Source organism: Myotis brandtii, unplaced genomic scaffold, assembly GCF_000412655.1.
Source record: "Myotis brandtii unplaced genomic scaffold, ASM41265v1 scaffold440, whole genome shotgun sequence".
NCBI classification, from domain to species: Eukaryota; Metazoa; Chordata; class Mammalia; order Chiroptera; family Vespertilionidae; genus Myotis; species Myotis brandtii.
Window position 1 is genome coordinate 6592539 of NW_005366834.1, and position 25612 is coordinate 6618150.

A 25612-nucleotide genomic window follows, 5' to 3' on the forward strand; every position below is an offset into this window, starting at 1 on the left:
AAGGGTAGCGGTCGTACGCCAATTACCATGTTTCTCTTTTATTAGTGTAGATATATATATATAATTTTTTTTTAAAGTAAATCCTACCCCCTCCTCTTTCTATTTCCCCATTTTCCACTCCCACTCTCTGACCATATCAGCTTTCTCTTCTTTTCATTTTTCCCTCCACCCTCAAAGTAAAATATACAAGACATGCTAAGATGGGGAGAATATATCCATGTTCATGTTTGGACAATGCTGGGGAAGAATAGGGGCTTTTTCCTTCACCCCAATTTTTGCCCCCATACTGAGCTGAAACATTCTTCATCTCATACCCTTTAAATTGTTCAGCCTTATTTTCCCCAAAGCCGTTTTGGGTTAATCAATGGCTGATGCTCTCCAGGTCTCTCTCACTACCTACAAGAGTACCTTATATTTCTTTTTATGCCTATGGCAGTGGGGAGAGAACCTGGTTAGATAGCTGATTTAAAAAAAATCAGAATAATTTGCCCATAACATTAAAATCCTATTAGTGAACAATGTTGTTTTGGTAAGAAGTGCCACTTTAATTCAAGGCAACATAGTCCAGATGTGAACATACATCTGCTGCCATTTCCTAATCCAGGAAGTGAGATCAGAAGGTCATTTGATAGAAAATAGCTTTGTCAATACCAAGCTTAATACATGGCTGTGGCTGTGTTTTTCTCCTATTCTGAAGCACAAATGGATTTTGTAAAAAATGCTCTGGGAGATGGAGGTTAACATTTTTCAGAACTTTAATGAAATTCCTGAACTTGCTTTTCTCAGGATAATAAGAAGACTCAACCTCAATGGAAGAGCCATTTAGAAAAATATATGCAGGCTTCCTAGCTCTGCAAACACTAACGGGGAGAAATGGGAGTAAATTAATGGATTTATCTTCATGTACCCAAGTGGTTGAACCAATGTTGCTCAACTTTTATGTCACTCATATACTGTGTGTTAGAGTAGGGGAATGACTTTAAATGGCTCCCCGAATTTTGCTTTTTATGGACAGCTTAAGGGTATAAGAAATTTTGCACTCATAGACTCTAGAAGTAGTTGGGTTAATTCAAAATACATTTATTAACTGCTGACAACATGTCTAGCATCATGGGTGACTCTCAGAAAATAATTCTGAAGCCCTAGTCCATTTTTCCAGTAAGCTTATTACTAAGTGTATTAGTTTCCTAGGACTACAGGACAAACTGGATGGTTATAACAATATAAATTTATTTTTTCACAGATCAGGAGGCCAGAAGTCCACAATCAAGATGTCAGCAGCATTGGCTCCTTCTGGAGGATCTGAGGTAGAAACTGTCCCAAGCCTCTCTCCTAGCTTCTGGTGTCTGCCAGCAATGCTTGTTGTTACTTAGGTTGTAGATGCATTACTCCAATTTCTGCCTCCATCTTCACACACCTTCTGTGTCTCTATATCTTCTCCTCTTCTTATAAGGATACCAATCTTTGGATTTACGGTCCACCCATACTCTTCGAAAAGGTCTTTATAGAGCTTATGCTTACGGTTTTTTCTAGGTCTCTTGCCAATGGCACTGAACCACCTTAGCTAAAATGGCTATCCTCTGTATTGATTTCCTTGTTTTAATCTTGGATTATTTTGCGCTTACGGTTTTTTCTAGGCCTCTTCGCCAATGGCACTGAACCACCTTAGCTAAAACGGCTATCCCCTGTATTGATTTCCTTGTTTTAATCTTGGATTATTTTGATTCATAACAAAATACCTAAGATTACATTATGTACTTATTTCCTTACTTGTTTGTGTTCAGAATCCTCCTCTAGAATTTTTGTTACATGAATATATGGACTTACTCTATTTAGCTTACTGATATCTCATTAAAACCTTAATGAGACCTTAAAGCTTGGAACATAATAGGTCCTCAGTTAGAATTTGCTGAATGCATGAATGAGTCTAAGACCTATTTTCACATAACCCTCCAATATTCCATGAATTATCGCTGAACAGTGTAACATGATTTATATCTCACAAACTACAATTCTGTAAGGCAAAAAGGCTTGCTATAACAAGGTTAGCAAATAATATTGGCATTACTTTTTGCTGCAATCCAATCTAAAAATCTGAATTCCACTCAGATTAATTCTTCTAATGACAGTACCCATGTTTTGGTTTATGATCTAAAAGAACAATTGACCTGAGATATTCCTTATTTAAAAAGATTAATTAAGGTAATTTTTTTTTGTCTTACCAAGTTACCTCATCCAAAAGGGAAAAGTTACATTTAAATGGGAACAGGAAAAAATTGCACCCCAAGGGGAAAATTGCATAATGGGGAGAAAGTTCCTCAATGGCAAAAGAAGGGAAATCTGTGTGACTAATGCATTTAAGAGTGTGAAAGAGAACTCCATATATTTTTAAAAGTAACCGATGGAGCCTTATTCTTTCCTAATGTCATTTGAGTAACCGGTAGAATTTCCAGGGTCAACAGGAGGAAAGTTAAGTAATTTGTCATGATGGAATTTATTCAGAAGGCAGGAAAAAGTGAACAAGGGAGAAAAGTACATTAATAATTTGTCCTTTTGATGAGTAGGACCCAAAATGCACTTTCTGAAAAGAACAGGAGAAATATTATTCTCATTGTAAGCTAAGTTTTACTCTCTAGTTTTTCATTAGACTGACACAGCGAAGTATTTCTGTGAGAAGTTATATGCTTGCCTACGTTTTGTTTTAAAATCGTTCAGGGGCAGGGGTGGTCGTGGTGGTTATGGATAAAGCAAAATTGCCCAAACTGGAAATCTATCTTGCTATTTTCTCTACTTTTGTATATCTTTGAAAGTTTCCACACTAAAAAGTATAAATAACGACAACAAAAAATATCTGGGATTTACACTGAGTTTTCAGGATGCCACAAAAATAAATAAATATATAAATAAATAGAACCACCAAAATGATAAAAACAAACAAAAAAATCCCACCAAACTCCTCTTACCATCTGTAATAGTTTTCCTTGGTCCCCACTCCCAGAGGATGTTAATGACTGAGCAGGAGAAAGGAAGAACCCTTGAAATTAATTGAGGAGAAAAAGGAGGAGGAGAGGGCCTTAGCCACTGCTTAATGGCCAGATGCAATTTTTGTAGCATCGGTAAGTGGCCTCTCAATGGAAACCTGGACCTGGAAGTGTTTGCAGCCAACTCCCCGATTCCATCTTTGTGCTCTGGCTTCTGATTTGCTTTCTCTCTTCCTCATCGAGTCTTTTTCTCTAGAGAGAATCTGTACCTTTTCTCCTAGGTTATATCCACCTCAGAAGGCTACTTCCTTTTAGCTCTGGCCCTGATCTACTTCTGGTTTGACAGGCGATTCCTCTCTAACCATCTCTTGCTTAGACAATTCCGTTGCAGACTTTGCCTGATATCACCTTCTGATTCCTCCCTAACCATCTCTTGGTTAGACAGACAATTCCGTTGCAGACTTTGCCTGATATCACCTTCTCCAGCCACATTTGTTACCTAGACTAGGAGGGGAATATTCATCCGAGGGCTCATCATACACTCCATCTCTTCAACAGCTAGGACAGGAGTAAAGCCCCCATGGGCAGCTATAGATACAGAAGGCACTCAAAATATCTAGCAGCTGGCACAGCAAGGACGCCAATCATTGCTTAATTCTGGAACAGACGCTGTCAACGCCTGGCCTGGGCTTACCACTGACAGCTCCCTTAATGTCAGCCCTGCAGCTGGGGCTCCCCAGATTTTCAAATAGTACATTCCTACTGGAAACTGGAATTCCACTTTCAATTGATTAAACAGCAGGTCAGAAGAACATTCCATAAACAATCATAATCATTTATGAGAAGCTAGAAATTTCTTCCCTTCTAGTAGGTTTAGCAGTGGATGCAGCCTTGATATAGTTAATGAAACTTTTAAGAGATTTTATGTGATAAGGGAGGAATTCTGAAATTCCTTCCTAAACAATCTAGTGGAATGACTTCAACTCCTATCTAGCTTATCGGGTGATGACAATGTTCTAAAGGAGGTATGATCAAACATGCATTACACTGTCGGCCTATGTTTGCTCAGAATTATACAACACTTCTATAATTAAAAAGTAACGCAACTCATTCTTTTTAAGTACACACTGACATGTACCTTCCCACATGATTACTTCCGGACAACACAATTTGATGTCTGAGCCATATTCTGTAGCTCCTCTTGGAGAATTTCACGTAGATCCTTTGAAAGGTTTGTGATCATAGTGGCAAGTTGTTTCACTGTGAAGATAGATTTACATTTTTTAAAAAACAACTCTATTATGAGTTCCATTTGTCCGTAAGTGGCTCAACTCCAAAGTAGCAACATCTCAGACTAGATAGTTGATTTTCCTCTCTCTCAAGAATCTGGGCTGTATCATGGTTCTGCTCTGCAGAGTCTCTAGGGGGCCCAGGCCCCCTCTATTTTGTTGATCTGTCATCCCCATAATACCATTGGCTGTTTCAAGATGGCTCACTATCCAGTATGGAATATACCATTGGGCAGAATCTGGTCATATGACCATGCCAGCTAGCTGTGTGGCAGAGACTCTATCCTTATTCTTGGTGGTCATGTACTACAATATCAGTTAAATATCAGGAAGGTTATTGTTACAGAAAATGGGGTGAACTATTGGGTGATGGCAGGAAACTTGAATAATATATATTTGATTAAAAAAATACCCTCCCCCAATCTAGAATGACAATATTGTAATCACTGGCTTTTATGTGCATGTGTGTATATTTACATGTGTGCATGCAGATTTGTGTGAGAGAGAGAGAGAGAGAGAGAGAGAGAGAGAGAGAGAGAAAGAGAAACTCTTGAAAGACTGATAAACTCTTCTCAAACAGAAGCTCAAAAGTCTTGAAGGGCATCTTTGAAATAAGTCTATAACCTCCCAAGGCGATGACTGTGGAGAGGACATCAATAATTTGAACTCTTACTGCCTACTGTGTTTGTACTTTATACAAATTACATGAGGATGAACCTCATACTCTGTGTATTGGGAACATGACATAATTTATACCTGCATAACCAGATAGGTAGTTAACAAAGAACTTCTAAATTTCCTCATTAGAATAAGTAATCATGACTGTAAACAGCTATCAGTATGATTACAGGGTTTAGTGATATCTGTGAATGATGCAAGGTTGATTTGGGGGGAATGGTCTCTCCTTCTCCCCCTTTGCTTTGCCTTCACTGCTGTTTAGTGCTATCCTTTTAATCAGCCTTGATTGCTTTGCTTTGTTAGGAGACTTGCTTAGGGACTCCTCAGAGGCACATTGTTGGTGGGAAACAGCTGTTCTTCCTAGCTCAGACTGACTGGAGTTATATATAGTGACGATAATAAATTGCCTACACATACGCACACAACACAGGGGACCCACTGATGAAAATTAGTGTTTTATGCACGTGTAATGCTTTCCTTTGATTGCATTTACAAACATTCAGCTTACCTCTCCTCTCTAGCTGCTGCAATGGACCTACTCAGCTCACAGAGGGAGCTGAAGTCCCCTCCTCAAGATTCCCTTGCAATTTACTACTTAACACATTTACTGTTTAAGTTGCCCCTTCCAGTTCTGTTGTGGTAGAAAAACCATTCAGACCTCCAGGCTTTTCATTTTGCTTCTATTCTGTGAATATAAAGCAATTTCTAGATAAATTCACTTCCAAAAATGCAAGGTGTGTGAAATTAATATGTTTGTAAAATTCAGCCATATTTTCTCTTCCTATGAGGCACCAGTGACTGTAAAATTACTTTAAAAGTCTTGATTACCATTGGGAAGAAATATTTAACTAGATCCTTATTGATGAGTTTGATAATAGTTGTTTGCGTAAAATAGCAATGCAAGTTTTTTCCCTGATCATATAGAATTTGAAATAATCATATACTAAAAATGAAGACCACTTATTTTAAATAACATATAGTGTCATTTTAAAGCACCCCTCCCTTTCCCCCAGTGCCATGTATTTGCTTGTGGTGTCAGCCTAATTAGGTCTTGTATATACAATGACAAATGTCCCCTCTCACTGCCAAATGGAACATCTCAAAAGCAAAAAAAAAAATGATTGTTCACCACACTGGCCTTTCAGTAACAACCTATTTTGAAGTTGACAGTTGTATTAAAGGGCATGATATTCACACTCTGGCAAGCATTTTTCAGAGTCTCTGGTTTTTATTTACCTTTGGGTCTTCATATTAACGTTCCTGGATTTGCATATCCTTATGCTAACTTTTCATTGGCATAGAAGAAAATCCTGTTATTTTTCCTTTTTGCATTTTGGACATCACAGCATCGTCTTTATTGCAATTTGCCTCCCAGTTTATCACAGCAGCTTAAATCAAGGCCATGATCACTCTATCTCCTGCTTGATTTTCGTTGTGACTATTACTGCAGGGTGACCTAGATGGCCTTCCTCCAAAAAGGGAACTTGGAGAGGGTGTACTGTGTGTAAGGCCAAAGTGAAGGCACGTCTAGCAGGAACAGCCAGATGTAAGCCTGAGGTGAAGCGCTTTCATGATCTCAAAAGGTACAGGGTCTGAGGAAAAGAACCTGAGAGTCTGGGTATCCCCTGTGTAAATCAATCAACATTCCTCTCTCTCTCTCTCTTTTTTAATCCTTTATGACAGTAGAATACAGAAGGCAAGATGGTGAGAGCGGCCCCCGCCCCCCCCCCCCCCCCCCGTACAGGCCGGAAGGGGGGGCATTGTTTTTGAGCACTGCTAAACAGCAATAACACTGGACTAACAGTTGGTCTTTTTACGATCAGCACGCACCACCAATTCCAAGCCCTCAGTAATCATCAATTACTCCTTCCCCAAATGTGGTGTTGGCATAAAATCTAAACATTTCTGCATTTACCATTGTTTTTTTAAAAAATAAATGTGTAGCCCTAGCCGGTTTGGCTCAGTGGATAGAGTGTCGGCCTGGTGACTGAAGGGTCCCAGGTTCGATTCTGGTCAAGGGCACAGCTCGGGTTGCAGGCTGATCCCCCAGTGGGGCGGAGGGGGGGGGGCGTGCAGGAAGCACCAATTAATGATTCTCTCTCATCATTGATGTTTTTATCTCTCTCTCCCTCTCCCTTCCTCTCTGAAATCAATAAAAATATATTTTAAAAAAGAAAATAGACACTTATACTAGTTATTCATTACTATGATGGAACAAATGTAGGCAAAAAATGTTTTGCTCTTTTTTGAAAAATATATTTTTGTAATTAAAAGTACTAATTCATTACCGTGTTAGTTTCCTACCACAAAATGGGTGACTTAAATAACAGAAACATATTTCCTCACAGTTCTGGGGGTCAGAAATCTGAAATCAAGGTGTTGGTTCCTTTTGGAGACTAAGGGAGAATCTGCTTCGTGTCTCTCTCCTAGATTCTTGTGGCTGCTGGCAATCCTAATTTCTGCCGCCTTTTCTCATGGCCTTCTCCCCTGTGTTTGTATCTTTTTATGAGGACATTTATTATTGGATTTAGAGATCACTCAGTCCAGGAGATCTCATCTTTATCAGTTAATTATATCTTCAAAGACCATGGTTCTGTTACAATGGAAGTGGAGTTCTTGGGGTGCCATGAGGAAAATAATTTCCTGAGCCCCCATGGGAGAATGGGATTTCATGGAAAGCTTTATTGGTGATGCAAACTTAATGGGGTTCCCCTCCAAGGTCCCATCTCCATCCGTTCTGCTATGGAAGAAGTCCCATCTTGTCTTCAGCAGAGCCAGCATTAAGGCCACTGCCCAGAATTTCTGTTCTATATTAAAGTATAGCATCTTGCACAGCCATGAAGTCTGCCATGCGCTGCTTAAGGTTGCATGGCTATGCAGAGAGAACAGGCAAGCGCACGCGTTAGTGTGGGTCAAGGAGCCAGAGAGAGAGAGTAAGCACTCAGGAGCACAAGAGAGAAAGCTCCTTTGTCTGGGGATTTTAACATTCCAAGATTTCCTGTGCTTCTGTTGGGATCCACACCCTAGGCCAGTGGTCAGCAAACTCATTAGTCAACAGAGCCAAATATCAATAGTACACGATTGAAATTTCTTTTGAGAGCCAAATTTTTTAAACTTAAACTATATAGGTAGGTACATTGTTATTAACTTAATTAGGGTACTCCTAAGGCTTAGGAAGAGCCACACTCAAAGGGCCAAAGAGCCGCAGTTTGCCGACCACGGCCTAGGCCCTAGCCTAGCCGATCCATTGTTCTCCAGGCTAGACCTGGCAGGCAGGCCCCTCTCCTGCACCACCTGACTTCTGTGCATGTTCCTGTCTCCCCTTTGTTCGATCCCTTCCCCCATTGACCTGCTGGGAATGGACCATGGTTCCCTGGGAGTGTGAAGCTATAGCTTCCTGTTGAAACTGCCCAGATGAGTATACTTACAATGTTTGGCTTCCCTTTGCTTTCTTTCCTTTATTAATATTAACTAACTAATTATGGCAGTAGCAATACCAGCGGTTAAAACTTGGACAACTCTTGTGGGGAGCCAAATTCAACCCAACGCAGTGAACGGTTTCCCATTTTGTGCCGCAATATTTATTTTGTGGGTTTTTTCTTTCTTTCATTTTTTTGGGAGTGATTTTATATGTAAAACTTCATAAATGAAAATTTTCACTGTCTCTATTTCTTTTGTAGCCATTTATCATGATTAGTTTTACATTGTAATTATTCCTAAATGTGCTAAAAAATGATTGTGATATATAGAGGAGAGGGGCATTAAAACCTGATCTGCTCCCAGTGTCAAATAGCTGAATGTGGACTGCTCATGGGCTAAGATGTCAAAGGGGCAAAACAGAAAGAGAAGTGCAGACTGCAAAGGGGAAACTGGGAGAGGCAATGAAGAATTAATCAGGATGGTGATCTCGTTGTGCAGAGCCTAACAGCATGAGCTTTAGAATCTGACAGTCAGGATTCATGACCAAACCTGACGCCCTTACAATGATATGTGACCTCAGCATGAGTTCTAAGCACAGACTTTTCAGAAGCGGGTGCAGGGAGGGAAACATAATCATTTCAAAACTGTTGTGCATATAGGGGTACAAGTGTAGGGACTGGGTGGGCCCGGAGTGGTGGCAAGAGCAAAGCAAATCCAGCTGCTCAGGGTTGAGGGATGATAGCAGAGCTGGGAGGAGAAGCCAGCTACCCTGTATTTATTGCAGTGTTTCTTCTTTTACCTATAATGAAAAAATGGAAAATGAAAGAAGAATGAGTGAAATACACAATTAGTAAGCTATGGCATGTCAGCTCTAAATGGTCCTTTAAAGAAAAAGTCATCCAAACTCTTTCATTCTCAAAGAGGAAATGGGAAGTTCACGGAGGTCTAGTGTGTCATCAAAGAAAACGCATTGTGTTGGTGTGGAAGCCCCTGCTCCATGGTGCAGGGAAGGCACCCTTTGCACCTACCTACATGGTAAGTTATCATCATCTGATGTGGGGACTTCTTTTAACTCTACTACATATTTGTGTGGAATACTTGGCCCCAAGCAAATGTGCCTATACAAGTTTTGCAACTCCAGTCTCAAATTTATTAGAGGAAGAAAATCAAAGTAAATAAAATAAAATATAATATAACATCAAATAACCAACCCAGGAAAACCCAGAAATTAGGCTGGTTAGCTTGAAAGCAAGTCTGCTTATTCCCCAAAACCAAGAAAATATGTGGAGGATTATTAGGGATGTTGGGACAGTTGCTAAGGGAGCCGGCCCGCCCTCTGCATCCCCAAGGGAATATTATTTTCCTTCACCCCAATAAGTCTTGCCACTATTCTTACACTTAAAAAGATAAAAGTAAAATAATTGAGTCAAATAATACACTTTATTCAGAAATACCTTATGTAAATTTAGTCTCAGATATGTTAAATGACAACCACTTAGAAATGCATTACAGAATTCCTTCAATAAAATCTAAAATCCAGAGTTAAAGCTATAAATATACATTTTAATGGCACACATTTATTGCTACCCATAACTCATTGCATACATTAAGTATGAAATTTCCTGTCGGCAATAATAAATGTGATTTATAAGTCACAAATTTGTGTGCAGTCTATTATTCTGTTGAGGACAGTTTCAAAAACCATCAAAAATTAGAAAAAAGTCTAAAACAATTGGAGATTTATTTGTGGAGTTATTTTTGTTTTAGAAAATTCTACAAAATATGTTTTAAAATGAAATTATCTTATTTATATTTCTACCATAAAAATTTCACAAAAATTAAAAGATGAAAATTTGAGGATTTCTTCATTTTAAGCACCCAAGGAATATACTAATTTTTAAATATTTAAAGTAAGTAATTTTCTTTTGTATTTTTAAAAATAAAAATGAACTTTCACCATTATAAAATCAGTGACTATAAATTACACAAAAATAAAAAATAAGAAAATTGAAACACTATATCCCCAACATTAATAGCACCTTAATGAATACAGTTTTAAATTTTATACATATTCATTTTTAACAAATGAAATAGTAGGATAGTATATATAGTGAATGATCTGCTTTTGTCAGTTAAGATTTTCTATTTTTCTATGTAAACAAAGCTATCCTATCTAGTATCCAAGTCATATAAAATTGCCCCAATTATACCCCATATGTCTTTATAGCTGGTTTGTTCCAAGAAGAATCTAACCCAGGACTAAACTATATATTGGTTCTTATTGTTATCTTAAGTCTTTCCTCTAGAACAGTGGTTCTCAACCTGTGGGTCGCGACCCCTTTGGCGGTCGAATGACCCTTTCACAGGGGTCGCCTAAGACCATCCTGCATATCAGATATTTACATTATGATTCATAACAGTAGCAACATTACAGTTATGAAGTAGCAACGAAAATAATTTTATGGTTGGGTCACAACATGAGGAACTGTATTTAAAGGGCCAGAAGGTTGAGAACCACTACTCTAAAACAAAAAACTACTTTCAAAGGGGCAGATAATAGTTCTGGAAAAAATACATTTAAATATATTTTAAATATAAATATATAATTTCAATAATATGTTCTAGATATAATTGATATATAATTCCCTATGAAAATTTGACAAACTTTAAAGGGAATAACATTAAAATTTCTCTCTGATACAGCAGAGCCACTCCAGCAGGTCACCAATAAGTAGAAAAGCCAGCTAGAGGTCAAGAAAGATAGTTGAGGGAGAAAAAACAAGTCTAGCGAAAATGCTACAGTTCCAAGGCTACAGCTCCCTAGCCAGGGTCCACGTCCATCCCATATGGTTGTACAGGTTTTGCTTAAGGACACTCAGCTGTGGAGAGCATATGTGGAGCTAAAATCCACGTTTGTTCCGTTCTCCAAGCTGCACACCTGGCAAGGACTTCACCTGCCTGGCAGTGAAGACACCATCTGTCTCATCCAGAGGCACTGCCAACTACCCAAGATGTGTAGGGCTGTGTCTTCTCAGAAGTGCCCTTCTCTAATTTCCATAAAAGTGCCCCTGCTAAGACGTGTGGTGGTTTGAAGAATCCCTCACTCTTAAAGTGGTTGAAAATTTACTTCCTGCTCACATGACCCTTGGCCTGATAGCACACCTTGAAATGACTGGGCCACACTGTTTACTTACTTTGCCCCCAGATGTATTTGCATTGTCTATCCCTGGTTTTGCATCTTCCTCCAAAGCAAATCCCCTAAAATGGAAAAGCATATCTATGAGTCATGCAATGTCTGCTGATGTCAGGTAACTGAAAAGGTAAGTATAACCAGGAGAACTAGTCAAAGAGTATTATAAAGGCTTTTTATCTTCAGAATTTATTATGAAACATTTAAATTAATGTTCCTATTGTGATAACATTTCAGTATTTCTTTCATGCTGGTACACACACACAAAAAAAAATTAGGTAAAAATGAACTAACCTACCTGAACACCATCACATGAATATCCATCCATTTTATGAATATTTGGGGCACACTGGGAAAGAGAACAGAACTATGAACCAAATGTGCAACAAAATATCGGGATGAGCTAATCCCTTTAATGCTTTCACTTTATTAGCAAAGCCGAATGCACTAAAATTTTTGCAGCAAAGATGATCACCTATCATAAAAGGAAGACGTTAGGGAAGGTTTTTTTTCATTCTTAGTAGGATTTTGAGGTCTGGGCCAAGTGTTTAAGGTGGGTCTTTCAAAGCAGGGACTGAGGAATGGGTAGGCCCATGAAATAAAAATACAGTTTTGGTGAACATAGCAAAGCAAGGTTCTGATGAGCAAGCTCTTTGTATAGGTGAGCACATCGTTGTTTGATGGGAAAGCTGTTTGCCCACAGGAGCGAACTGCCTTGATAAGTTGGTTTGCAAGAATTTCCTGATGCAAATGGTGAGGTTAATTATTGGTTTACAGTCTTATCTTCCAAGGCATGAATTAACTGGAATAATCGGGTCATAATAACATAGGTGGTCTCAGTTCTCAATTTTATATAAAGTAAAATTAAAAAACAACAACTAAGACATAAAGTTATTGCCTTAATTGCTTTTATACATTAACCAGAGATATTTTTGTTCTACTGAAATTATGTTGAAAATTTTTCAATTTGCTTTCAATAATTATTTTATTTATTATGATCGTTTATTTTGAGTGATGAAATTTGTTATTTATAAGAACAAAAACTAAAGGTTTGATACCAAAGATATGGGGGCTTTTCCCTTAGTGGTAATTATAAGTCCTTAGACAACTTTTTCAAATTAAGAGAATGTCTCAAAGCTATCATGCTCATTGAGGGCTTCTGAAATGTTATTTTTAGTACAACAGGAGAAAGAAACCTTTGGTTTTAATTAGATATATAAAAAACAATTTTTCCAATTAAAATTATTTAGATACTTTGCCTGGTCAGCATGGCTCAGTGGTTGAGCATGGACCTATGAACCAGGAGGTCAGGGTTTGATTCCCGGTCAGGGCACATGCTCAGGTTGCAGGCTCAATCCCCAGTGTGGGTCGTGCAGGAAGCAGCTGATCAATAAATCTCTCTCATGATTGATATTTCTATCTCTCTCTCCCTCTCCCTTCCTCTCTGAAATAAATAAAAACATATTTAAAAATTATTTAGATACTTTATATTAAAAAGATCAGTTTTTTATTTTATACTTTCCCTTACATTTAATAAATATTTATTGACTATCTACTACTTGCAAGGCAACAAATAAAGTCTCAGGAGAATTTCAAGGTCAATTTTCCAGGGTCCTGACTTTCAGAAGCTGATAGTTTGATAAAGTGGATGTCACAGAAAATTATGAGATAACTTTTATAGAAATTAAGAGAAATCATACAAAGTCCTTTAAAATGATAGTGGTAAAGTATAATTTTTTTAAAAATTAAAAATATGATTTTTATGCAAATACAGAATGGCAGGAGTCAGAGTTTTATTAACTCATTAATGTGGGAGCCACTAAATGGTAAAGCTGGTCCAAACATCATTTTGAGAAACTGAGTATTTATTGGTACTTTGAGAAATGAAAGTTAGAATATGACAGTAGATTAGATATAAAATTAGTTAATGTTCTGCAGGGCAGTAAAATCATAACCTTGAGAATTATGTTTCCTACCAGAATAAAACCTACAAGAATACATGTAATTTTATATGATTTCACTTATATATGGAATCTGAAATACAAAATAAACAAACGACAAACTGATGGTTGACAGATGAGAGGGGTGTTAGGGGACTGGGTGAAAAAGGTAAAGGGGTTAAGAAGTACAAACTGGTGGGTAAAATAGTCAGGAGGTAGAGAAGAGAAGTTTCTGGACTCCTTGACATGGGAGCCTCACAAACTGTGGTATCAAAACCCATTTGTGAAGCCCTAGTTTGGGCTACAATTAGATTGAGAGAACATAAAGGTTGCTCTCCCAACAAAATGTTTGATAGTATTATGAATGTTGGGATGTTTAAGCAGGCTTATGCAAATAACTTGTGTCTTTTTACCTGAATACTTTATGGGAATAGATATTCTGTTGATCTGAAGAATGTTTACCTTACCAATTGTTGTAAAACCAAAACTGTTAATAAAGTCAGAATGGAAGCTGTGGTTAAGAATGTAAGAGGTGATTGAATGAAGGTGAAAGTATGGAGGTTATCAGTTATGTTTCCATGGAAGGCAGGGGGAAGAAATACAAACTGGTAGTTACAGAATAGTCAGAGGGATGTAAAGTACAACCTAGGGAATATAGTCGATAATACTGTCATAACTATGTATAGTGCTTGGTGTGTACTAGACTTATCAGGGGGATCACTTTGTAAATTATATAACTGTTTAACCACTATACAGTGCACCTGAAACTATTATAAAATAATATTAAATGTCAACTGTCATTGAAATATAAAAATTTAAAAAAACATGTAATTTCACAGTATGCAAGTCCTTAATTAATAGTAAGTGATAAAGTCAAATGCAGGCATTCCTATGATAATTAAATAATCTTTATATGAGCTTATAATATACTAGAGGCCCAGTGCATGAAATTGATGCACTTGGGGTGTGGGGTCCCTCAGCCTGGCCTGTACCCTCTTGCAGTCTGGGAGCCCTCGGGGGATGTCTAACTGCTGGCTTAGGCCCGCTCTCCAACATCCCCCGAGGGGTCCCAGATTGCAAGAGGGCACAGGCCAGGCCCAGGGACCCCACCAGTGCACAATCGGGGCCAGGGAGGGACAAGGGAGGTTGGTCAACTGGGGAGGGACTGCAGGAGGGTTCCAAGGTGTGTCTGGCCTGGCTCGCTCAGTCCCGATTGGCCGGGCCCCAGCAGCAAGCTAACCTACCGGTCGGAGCGTCTGTCCCCTGGTGGTCAGTGCACATCATAGCGAGCTGTTGAGCAGCCTTAGCATATCATTAGCATATTATGCTTTGATTGGTTGAATGGCCAACCAGCCAACCCGACACTTAGTATATTAAGCTTTTATTAGATAGATGACATTGAAAGTAGGTTTTCATGTGGGAGTTCTTAATATTTCTTGGGGATGTTTTTATAAATCCAGAATCCCCTCAAAATCAGTTGAGATAATGGGAAGCAGGGAAAAGTATTCTCATTTTCCTACAAGAATTAAAGCTTAACAGTCAGTGTAGAGACATTATTAGTTCGAAGGAATCCACTGACTTCAATCAGAAAGCAGAAGCAGTAAATGATCATAATCAGAGTAGAAAGTTAAGGACAATATTTCTAGAAATGGAGAAAGTTTAGGTAATTTTTCTTAACAGACATGAGAAGAAGGATCAGAAAACACTCTCAGAGGGAACTGTGAACAAGGTGTAATTGAAACAGGCAAACACAGATGGGGTGTGGGGAGGAGAAAAGAAGGACTTTCTAAGCAGAGGAAACTGTGGACAGAAGCATAATGTTTGGAAAGTGTGAGGGATCCGCAAAACCTATAAACAGGAGGAAATGAAGGTGGGAGCAGATGGTAGAAGTTCTTGAAATTCCAAGAGAGGATTTGCATTTTATCCTGTGAGCAAAGTTGGGTTTTATGTGGCTAATTAAGGCTGCAGATAGTAGGGAATGGTGTGAGTGATGTGAGCCTGAAGGAGCGAGGAGATTGGAGTCAGAAAGATGGGTTAAGACAATGTCATCACAGTTTAGGTTAGATGTAATTTTGGTCTAAGCTAGGTTAGTGGCTGTGGCAGTAGATTCCAAAAGGCAGGTCAAATGCTTGAATAAGTATGTGGGTTAGGAAGGGGCTGATAAGAAGAAAAGAAGAGTTAAAAAAACAACTGTGAGACTCAAGGATACAGAGAATGGACTGGCAGCTGTCAGAGGGGAGGGGGTTGGGGGCTGGGTGAGAAGGGTGAAGGGATTGAGCAAAGGAAAAAAGACTCATAGACACAGACAACAGTATGGTGGTTGCCAGAGAAAATGGGGAGTGGGGGTGGTCAAAGAAGGTAAAGGGGATAAATGGTGATAGAAGGAGGCTTGATTTGGAGTGGTAAATGCACAATGCAATATACAGAGAATGTATTGTAGAATTGCATACCTGAAACCTGTATAATTTTACTAACCAATGTCACCACAATAAACTCAATTTAAAAAAGTAACAATAAAACTGTGAGACTGAAATACTTATATAGGAAATATGGAAAAAGCAGGTATTTTCTGCTTCACCATTAAAATGACTTATTTTGATGATTGTCTTATCAATATACTTGAATATTTATCAAAAGAAGAATTTTCAATAAATTATTTCATTTGAAGTAAATTTTGTTTCTGTGTCAAAGTTATAGAAAAATGAAAAACATTTTTTCCCCAAATATATTTTTTCTTTTGCAAGAGAAGGTCAATTACCAGCAAACTGGGAGGTCAGTGGTCTTTGGAAATAAGCCAGACCAGATAGCAAGGGTCTGGACCAAGCATGTCAAACTCACGACCTGTGAGTCAAATGCCTCATTTATTTGGCCTGTGTTAGCCTTTGAGTTTGACATGCTTGGACAGAACCGCAACAGTTCAGTACCCCACACTTGGGTTCTCTTCAAGTCAGTCTGTGTTTTGGTCAACATGCATTGGCCATTGGCATTATGAATGGGCAATGAGAAAAACAAGAGAGAGAGTTTTGAAGGGAATATGTTTGGGGAGAGAGAGTCTCAGCAAAATAAATTTCCCCCCACCTTGAACAGCATGAGAAGAAAAGAATAGGCTCTATTATATACCCATGTGAAAATGGAACATTAAAATAAAGGCTTACATAGTCACTCATCAATTTATCCAGTCCTATGTAATTAATTCTTATCCTGAGGATCTCGGATTAGCTATCTGCTTTCATGAAGTTTTTTTGCTTCTGCACTAAAGAGTCATGGTAACCTGACTCAGCACACTTTTGCCCTTTATTTTTCTAAGCAATAGAATTGTTATACTTTTTGGGATGTGTATATATCTATAGCTATATCTATACCTATACCTATACCTATACCTATATTTATATCTATATCTATGTCTATGTCTATATCTATATCTATATCTATCTATATCTATCTATCTATAATGGGATGTGTATATTTTGGATGGTTGTGTGTCTGTATATATTTATGTTTTTTCTAGACTATATCATAGTGATTGCGATGGATGATTCATCTAAAAAAACTGATGGAAACTTTCACCAGATGTATCCTACTGCAGGAAGTTAAACTCTTCCATCACACTTCTCAGAATTTATTCATTTTGTTTTCTGAGTGGATCTTATAAGAAAGGATAGTGTGCTCTTTCTGTATATATAAAGCAGAAAGCAAGCAGCAAACAACATACTCCACAAAAATCATTACACAAAAATGCGGAGATTATTTTTTCTTAGAAGACACTTTTCAATCCCTCTACTGATATATCTGACACATGTTATGGTAATCTAGTTTAATCATCCTAACAATAAGTAAATGCATACCTAGCCTTCTCATTCCCTGCTCCTATGAAAGTGTCATTATTTGTACTCCATTCATTTATTCACTCATTCACTCATTCACCAGGAAAGGATTGTGGCACTGAATTTAACTAAGTAAAATAGTGACTTTTGGTATAATCTTAGTCTTTGATGAAGAGCTCAGCAGTCTGTTTTGAACAATAAAGTTGAACATTTGAGAGGATTCAAAGATGACATAGAATGGGCCATAGGGGTCATCATTTTACACAGGAGTTCCAGGGAGGGTAGAGTGACTCACCAACATTAGTCAGGGATAGAGCAGGTACTCAAGCATAGTCAGGCCTTCTGACCATTATGACATTTGGAACTGTTTTCTTTATCAGAAAGAAAAATTTCTATTTTGATATTCAAGTTTGGATCCACCTACTGCAATCCTTTCTTAAGAGTGAACAACTGGGATGAAGTCTAGTTTTCAAAGAAAGGGCCATAACCATGGAGTTAAACATTTATGAGGAAAGCATTCCTATTTGCAACTGCCACACAAGAATTTGGGAACAGCTGTAGCATAAGGCTGTAGTACATAATGCCTCCTCCCTCACTCCAGTGGCAAAAGCCAAGACTATCTTTGCTAAATCCCTAGGCTATTTCCCCTGCTTTACATTTTATCCAAATTTAAAATGTCCAGAACACTCTACATGTAATTTTGCAGAATTGACAGTATTGAATGATGAATTATTACTCTGAAAATGCTCAGCTAAACTGCCTGGTCAGAATAAGGAAAGATGTTTGCCTCATCAGGCTGTTTAGATGTTAAAGTGGATCAATCTGCTCGGAAAGAGTTTATATGAGAATGCTCTGTGTGTTTTTTTCTTTTAAGCTAATTTTTTGAAATTTGCTGCATAAGAATAATAAACTGAACTCCAATAAGATTAATTTAGTATAATGATTTCTAGAATTAATTTCCAACTTAAGACCAGTACTGCAAATATAAATAAGCAATTAAATTAAATATGTTTTAACTAGGTTCTCATAGTCTAATAGAAAATCTATGTTGAACCAAGAACTCAGTTATTATACAAATGGAACATCTTTCACATGATACCAAACTATAAAACGGAAATCTGTTAAAGTTTTGATAAAATCTAAATACTTTGTCTCCTTACATTTATTTTATTTTAAAAAATATTTGTTAATTTCAGAGAGAAAGGGGGAGGGAGAGAGCGATAGAAACATCAATGATGAGAGAGAATCATTGATTGGCTGTCCCTGCACAACCCACACTGGGGATGGAGCCCACAACCCGGGCATGGCCCCTGACTAGGAATCGAACCATGACCTTCTGGTTCATAGGTTGATGGTCAACCACTGAGCCATGTTGGCCAGGTTCCTCCTTACATTTTAAACATATTCTCTTCCCAACCCTTGCAATTTAAAAATTTTGCTACTTTTGTATGAAAATTTGGGAGAATATCTTGATGGTTAATGTGGAGTAGTTAATTAAAAATCTCTACATCTTGATTTAGTGGATTTGGGTTTTCATCCCAATTCTACAACAAAGTAGCTTCTTGACAAAACCACTTGATCTCTGTTTCATTACCTGTTATATGAGACGTCTATCTTTCCAATAGATAATACCTGTATTTCCTGTCCCATTCAGTGACTCTATATGGATACCAGTCTTTGCTCTAGCATTTACATGAACATTTAGCCCTTGCTAGGATTAACATCATCACACACTTGGAGACCTTATACTGACTTAAGTAACTTTGATAAATAATGTTATATAAGGAAATAATTTCATAGATAGTCATTTTTAGTAATCAATAGTGGCCTTTTAAACTACTCAAGTCAATCCTATTTTAAACCTCAGAAAAATCATATTCTCAAATTATGGAAATACATATCTTCCTAGGATACATTTTCTAAATGAAAGGAAATGTTGACTATAAATAATCACTTTCAATTAGTGAAGAATGACATCAGGCCTCTTGTGGTTTACCACAGGTGAAAAGCTTAGTTGGATGTTGTTTATTTGAAATACACTTCATGATACAGCTTTCTAAGTTGGCACTTATGCAAAGATTTTGCATCAAAGACCACCCCCTCAAACAAATATTTTCCTGTCAAATAAAACATGGTAGAAATATCACATTTGATCATTGACCAGCTGCATGAATTAGACAAGATGCATATTTACATTCTAATTTTACAGAAGAAAAACTGAGTTTCGCAGAGTTTAAGAACCTTGGCCAGCCCTGGTTGGATGATTCAGTTGTTTGGAGAGTCATCCCGTGCACCAAAGGGTCGTAGGTTTAGTTCCTGTTCAGGGCACATACCAGTTTGTGGGTTCGATCAATGGTCAGGACACTTATGGGAGGCGGCCGATCCATGTTATTCGTATTGACGTTTCTCTGTCTCTTTCCCTCTCCCTTCCTCCCTCTCTAAAATCAATAAACATATATCCTCTGGTGAGGTTTTAAAACATAAATAAATAAATGGAATGAAGAAGTTAACAAAACAAAAGCAACTTGCCCAAAGATGCCTGAGGGAATTTGAAAATATTAAAATAATTTGTTTCACATATAATTAACTACTCTAGCTTCTCTGTCCCTTCTTAGAGATGAAATTTGTTTGTTGAAAAAATAGTTCAAAGTGCATTTTTTATAAGTAATGTTAAGGTTTGAACTAGGCAATGGCCGGGCAATATCCACTGTGGAGGAAACTACTCCTACCCTTCACATCTAGAATATGAGGCAAGATACAACATACATTATCAATGACGTGAAGATGGCAGCGATTCTCAAAAGAGCAATAGAATAAACCTGAATAAAAATTGATTCAAACTTACATAGATTACAACATACAGAGTTGCTAGATATTTAATTATGTATTGCAAGTAAGAAAAATTACCAACAACTGATTGCAGAACAAATATAAATAGACTGTTATATTAAAATTTCTCCAGATAAGAAAACACAACTTTTAATACTTTAAAGGTATCAATCTAATGTAGTCTGTCTTCTAATTGTTTCTAATGAGGTTAGCAGTCACTCATTTTTTTTTCTGACTCCTTTTAAGATTTTCTTTTTATCCCTTTTATCTATTTTGGATAATAGTCCTTTCCAAAAAAGGTATCATCCTTTCAAAACATATAAAGATTGAGATTTATCCCCTGTTGCTAAAAATAAACTATTTCTTTTTTTGAGCCAAGCGATTACTTCAGAAAATCATCAGGGATAGCACTTTCCCTTCCCCAGTTAAAGGGCTTACATATGTTAAATGAACGTGCTTCTCTCAGTAATCTTATAACCACAGAATCGTAAGACATGAGATCCAGGGACACCATGGACCTGATCTGAGCCAATATTTCATTTTACAGAATTAAACATGCTCATCATGACCAACTCCAGGAGTTCATGTGCAATGCAGATAGAAAGGCACTGTATACAAGTCAATTAAATTAATGCCATGTCCATGTACAAGTATAGAACATACCACTTTGTTTTCAGGAGTTACTTAATCTGTTAATATTTTCAATGCTTTTGTCATCACTAATGGACAGCACTTATGCTCAGTATTTTGAAAAGTTACAAAGAAAATGAATGATAGTGGTTCTTCTTTCAAAAATCTTATGCTGAGATGAGAAAGAAAGCCCAGTGCAAGGAGATTGCATTATCACTTCTGTATATATATGTCCAGGCAGCTGAATTGAACTTAGTTTCAGGCCCTAAAGGAAACTGTCTGAGGATGAGACAATTACAGCGGTGCATCCATCTGGGACTCTGAAATAACAGGCATGGAAGTGAAAGCCAACTCACTAAGGGCTGTAGACAAACGTGGAAATGTGTGCTTCTTTCTACTTTTTATGTGACAAATTATACCTGTTATAGACTGAATCGTGTCTCCCCCACAGCCCTCAAATTCATATGTTGAAGCCTGAACTGCCAATGTGACTGAATTTGGAGATGGGATCTTTAGGAGGTGATTAAGGTTAAATGAAGTCATAAGGGTGAGGCTCTGATCCCATAGGACTGGTGTTCTTATAAGAAGAGGAAGAGAGCCTGGCTGGTGTGGCTCAGTGGTTGAGCATTGACCTATGAATCTGGAGGTCATGGTTTGATCCCAGGTCAGGACATATGCCGGGTTGCAAGCTTGGTGCCCAGTAGGGGGCGTGTAGGAGGCAGCTGATCAATGATTCTCATCATTGATGTTTCTATCTCTCTTCCCTTTCCCTTCCTCTCTAAAATCAATAAAAATATATTTTTTTAAAAAGAAGAGGAAGAGAGAAAGATTTCTCTGTCTTCGCACACATATGAAGGAAAGTTCATGTGAAGATATAGTGAGAAGGTGGCCATCTGCAAGCCAGGAAGAGAACTTTCACCAGGAGCTGAATTGGCTGGCAGCCTGACTTGGGACTGCTAGCTTCCAGAATGATTTTTTTTTCTGTTATAAGCCACCCAATCTATAATATTCTCTTATGGCAGCTTGAGCTGACTAATATAAGACCCTATATATTCTTGAGAGAGAGAAAGAAGAGAAGAATGGAGGAAAGGAAGGAAGAGAGGGAGGGAAGGAGTCAGGAAAGAAGGGAGAGAAGGCAAGTCAAATTAAGAGAGAGTGACATGGAAATTAAGGAAGATAGATTATTTCCAAAGGTTGAAATGCTCAAAAATTTCTAAAGACTTACAAAGATCAAGTTTAATAAGACTAAAAATAATTTCAGAAGATCATTGTTGACCTTAGCGATTCAAATGATGCGGCCAATACCCACATGACACCAGAATAAGGAAAGAATGAATGGGAATTGAACAAGGGCAAAGAATAATGATAGTATTTGCAAGAAGGTTGGTTGAAACGGAAAGATAAGGAGTTATCTAAAGAGATGCAAAGACAAGGAATAGTTAATCTTTAGAATAGTAATGCCAAAAATGATGGGCAGAGGGTCAATAGTCAGGAAAGAGTGACTAAAGATACAGGAAAGGGAGAATTAGTTATAGAGAAAACCTCCAAGAAGTAGGTAAAGGGTAGGCTGAAGAAGAGAAATGATTTTGACTTGGAATGCTAGCAGACACATCATTCTCAGATTACAAAAAGAGGAAATAAAGGGTGTGTTTTTACAAATTAGGAGGAGAAATGGGCAGCAGAAGCCAGAGAGGTGATACTATTCTTTGCCCTAAAGTGGGAGATAATTTGCTTGCAGAGAATGAAGGGAGCAGATGCTGGCCGGGAAGTGGAAGTGACCATATTCAACATCCTTGGACATGCTCAAACACCTGCCTTTTGACCGACTGAAGAGTGGAATTTGCCCAAGAATGTGACCCTTTTAAGTTATGCATCTCATTGCATCCAAGTGAATGATAGACCATTGGAGTTGCTGCTATAATTAGGTTAAAATACATGCCATAGGGCTTTATCAAGATTTGTCATGATCCCAGGAGATATGTGACTGCATCAGTAGAAAAAGAAAAAAGTGAATTAATACATTGAAAATAAGGTGCCCAGCCAGCATGACTCAGTGGTTGAGCATTGACCTATGAACCAGGAGGTCACGGTTCAATTCTTGGTCAGGATACATGCCTGGGTTGCGGGCTCGATCCCCAGTGTGGGTTGTTTCTCCCTCTCCAAAAAAAAATATATAAAGAAAATGAGATAATTTTTGCGAGATTGCTCTTAAAAATGATTTGTATTTCTAGGGTTTGACTTGATCCTATCAACCTATGAAATGATGAGCAATTTTTTAAAAAATTAAATACATGTGTAGTAATTTGAGCATACTGGTATTTTCCTAGCCATTTGCTCATATAGGCCATTTGCCTTGGAGAAATCAGGATTTTCTTATTTCGGTAGCATATTTAGGAAAGATAGGCAATCTTGTTAGCATACTTAGGAAAGGTGATCCTTAAAAGAGATCTTGGGCCACTTGATCAGAATATTAAAAAATGAACATAAAAAGTAGGCATGATATTATTAACTATTATTTTATTCTTTTAAAAAATCTTTCTTTCTTCATTTTATTTCCTACTGGTTTATTAAATAGCAACAACCACCTACCTGGGCTACTTCTTGTTTTATACTCATTGTACTTATTTGGTTATCAATTGCCATAAAAAGAATCACACCAAAAATAACAAATATCACTTTATTATTTTCTATCATTGTTCTGAGTGTTACTGGGCTCAGTTAGTTAATTTTATGCTAACAAATTTGTCTTCTAGATCCTCCACCTTGAGGGTCAGATAAGAAAAGACCTATTTTTTTCCCCCCTTCTTACCTCCAAAATTAGGTCCTGCCCCAGTTCAACAAGGCAGGAAATCTAATGGTTCCAAATAACTAAAATTATTTGGTCTAAAGACAGAGTAGGAACAACTAAGAGTCTTTGGAGAAGACAGGGGAATTGGTAGATAAAGAATAGGGGCCTATAAACAGGGGCCCCAAAAAATCAGGGTCCATATCTGATGTCCCATCTGCTGTTTAAGTAGGTTGTTTTTTTTTAATTAAAAAAATTAATGTCTATTTATGTGTTACAAAAAATACAGTATGGTATTTCATCAAATGTAGAGTACAATCAAAGTAAAACCAACAGAACAATAAAAACAATGACAACAGTTACCCTAAGTAGAACTGTGCTCCAATAAAAGTGCTAGTACCACTAGCAAAGCATTAAATACAGTTTTATTGAAACACAGTCATACCAATGTATTCCATATTGTTGATGGCTGCTGTCATGCTACAACAGCAGTGTTGAGTGGTTGTGACAAAGACGATTTTGTCTGTGCAACCTAAAATACTATCTGTTCCTTTTCACAAAATGTTTGCTGGCCCCTGATCTAGAAAACCATGGTGAAGAGAAAGGTACCAAAAGCTACAGAGGGGAGACTGGCTTGGGAACCCAGAGATGGACTCATTATAGGATGAAGGATTGTCAAGGGGAAATGCATGAATTGTTTGGTATCAACTTTGGATTTCGAATAGTGTTATGGTAGTGTGGACACATTCTGGAAATGGACTATATGCTTATGCCCTTCCAAATGGAAACAACAAAAGAGGTTACAAAAATATAAGGCATTCTATTCTGTTACAGTTTTATCTCCCACTTCATCTCATCCCATTTTCTATACATTCCTTACTGCAGCCTCTTCTTAGAATGGAATCTGAGCCCTCAAGTTGCTGGGACTTTGTGCAAATTCTTTCCTGGGTCCATAAGGCTTCCCTTACCCCCCCCCCCCCCCCCCCACACCCCTTGCTGAAGACCTTGAAGCTTCAACTGAATTGCCACCACTTCAGAAAACTTTCCCAGATATCTATACCCCTCCTCCCTCTCCTCTCCTGTCCCCCTTCCCCCATGAGTTTGAGCTTCCTGTGTACCACTTAGCACAGTTCAGTTTGTGCCAGATTATTAGAGGATGTCTATGTCTCCCCTACCAGATATCTGCAACTGGAAGGCAGAAATACAGTGATATGAGGCATTAAAGCAGTGACTAAAGGGAGATTATATCTGGAGAAGGAAGCACTGTAGAAGCTGCCCTCCCTCTTCTAAAACAAGAGGAGACCAGACCCTCCCCCTTTACTGACATCTACTCCATGATTTTCCCCTTAAGTCAAGAATAAATCAGATGCAAGGCTGAGTCCAGGAAGCCTGAATGGGATATTTTTATACCAGCAAGTAAGTACATTGTGTACTAAGAAGGGAGAGAGTACTGATTTTGTACTTGGGGAAAAAAAAGGATCTCATTCAAATACAAATTAATTTCTTCTCTTCAATGGTGGTTACCTTCATTTTCAAATTGATATGTCATAATTGCAGTCATTTTGGGATTTTCATTAGCATGGAGAAAGTGACCAAATCAACTATATCAAATTTTTAAAATACATCATTTTGAACCCAAACAGATAATAGAAAGTTTAAATCAAAGACTATTTTTCTTAATAAGACTAATAGAAGCTTAAAAAAGGGTATTTATATGATAAATATAAATATGATATTTCTACTGATCTGTGTAATCTTTGTGTTCTAAATTCCATGTAGCTTATTTTTCTACCTTGAGTTTAGTCTAATATTGAATGAGTCAATATGAGGGTTAGAATACTAGCACTCAGAAGGATGGTGAGTAAGGGATGGTTGCAGTGAATGTAGTTATAGTACCAATAGCAAGTGCAGGGAGAAAGGACACATATGTAATACCCTTTGTAATACTTTTAGCAATAAAAAAAAATAGCAAGTGCATTTTAATCATTTTTTCTGAAAATGTGAGTAAATGGATTTTACCTTAGGAAGTTTTAATCCTATATAATA

At 37.6% G+C, this 25612-nt stretch overlaps 1 protein-coding gene across 1 annotated transcript in view; it reads left to right on the forward strand.

Moving 5' to 3' along the window:
- The first annotated feature begins 1247 nt into the window (after positions 1-1247).
- MARCH11 (membrane-associated ring finger (C3HC4) 11) overlaps positions 1248-25612 on the forward strand; it is a 157781-nt gene continuing 133416 nt past the window's right edge. The window contains exon 1 of the mRNA XM_014546336.1: positions 1248-1307. Coding sequence (XP_014401822.1) covers positions 1272-1307 — 36 coding nt within the window. The 5' untranslated portion in view covers positions 1248-1271. The remainder of the gene's footprint in view (positions 1308-25612) is intronic.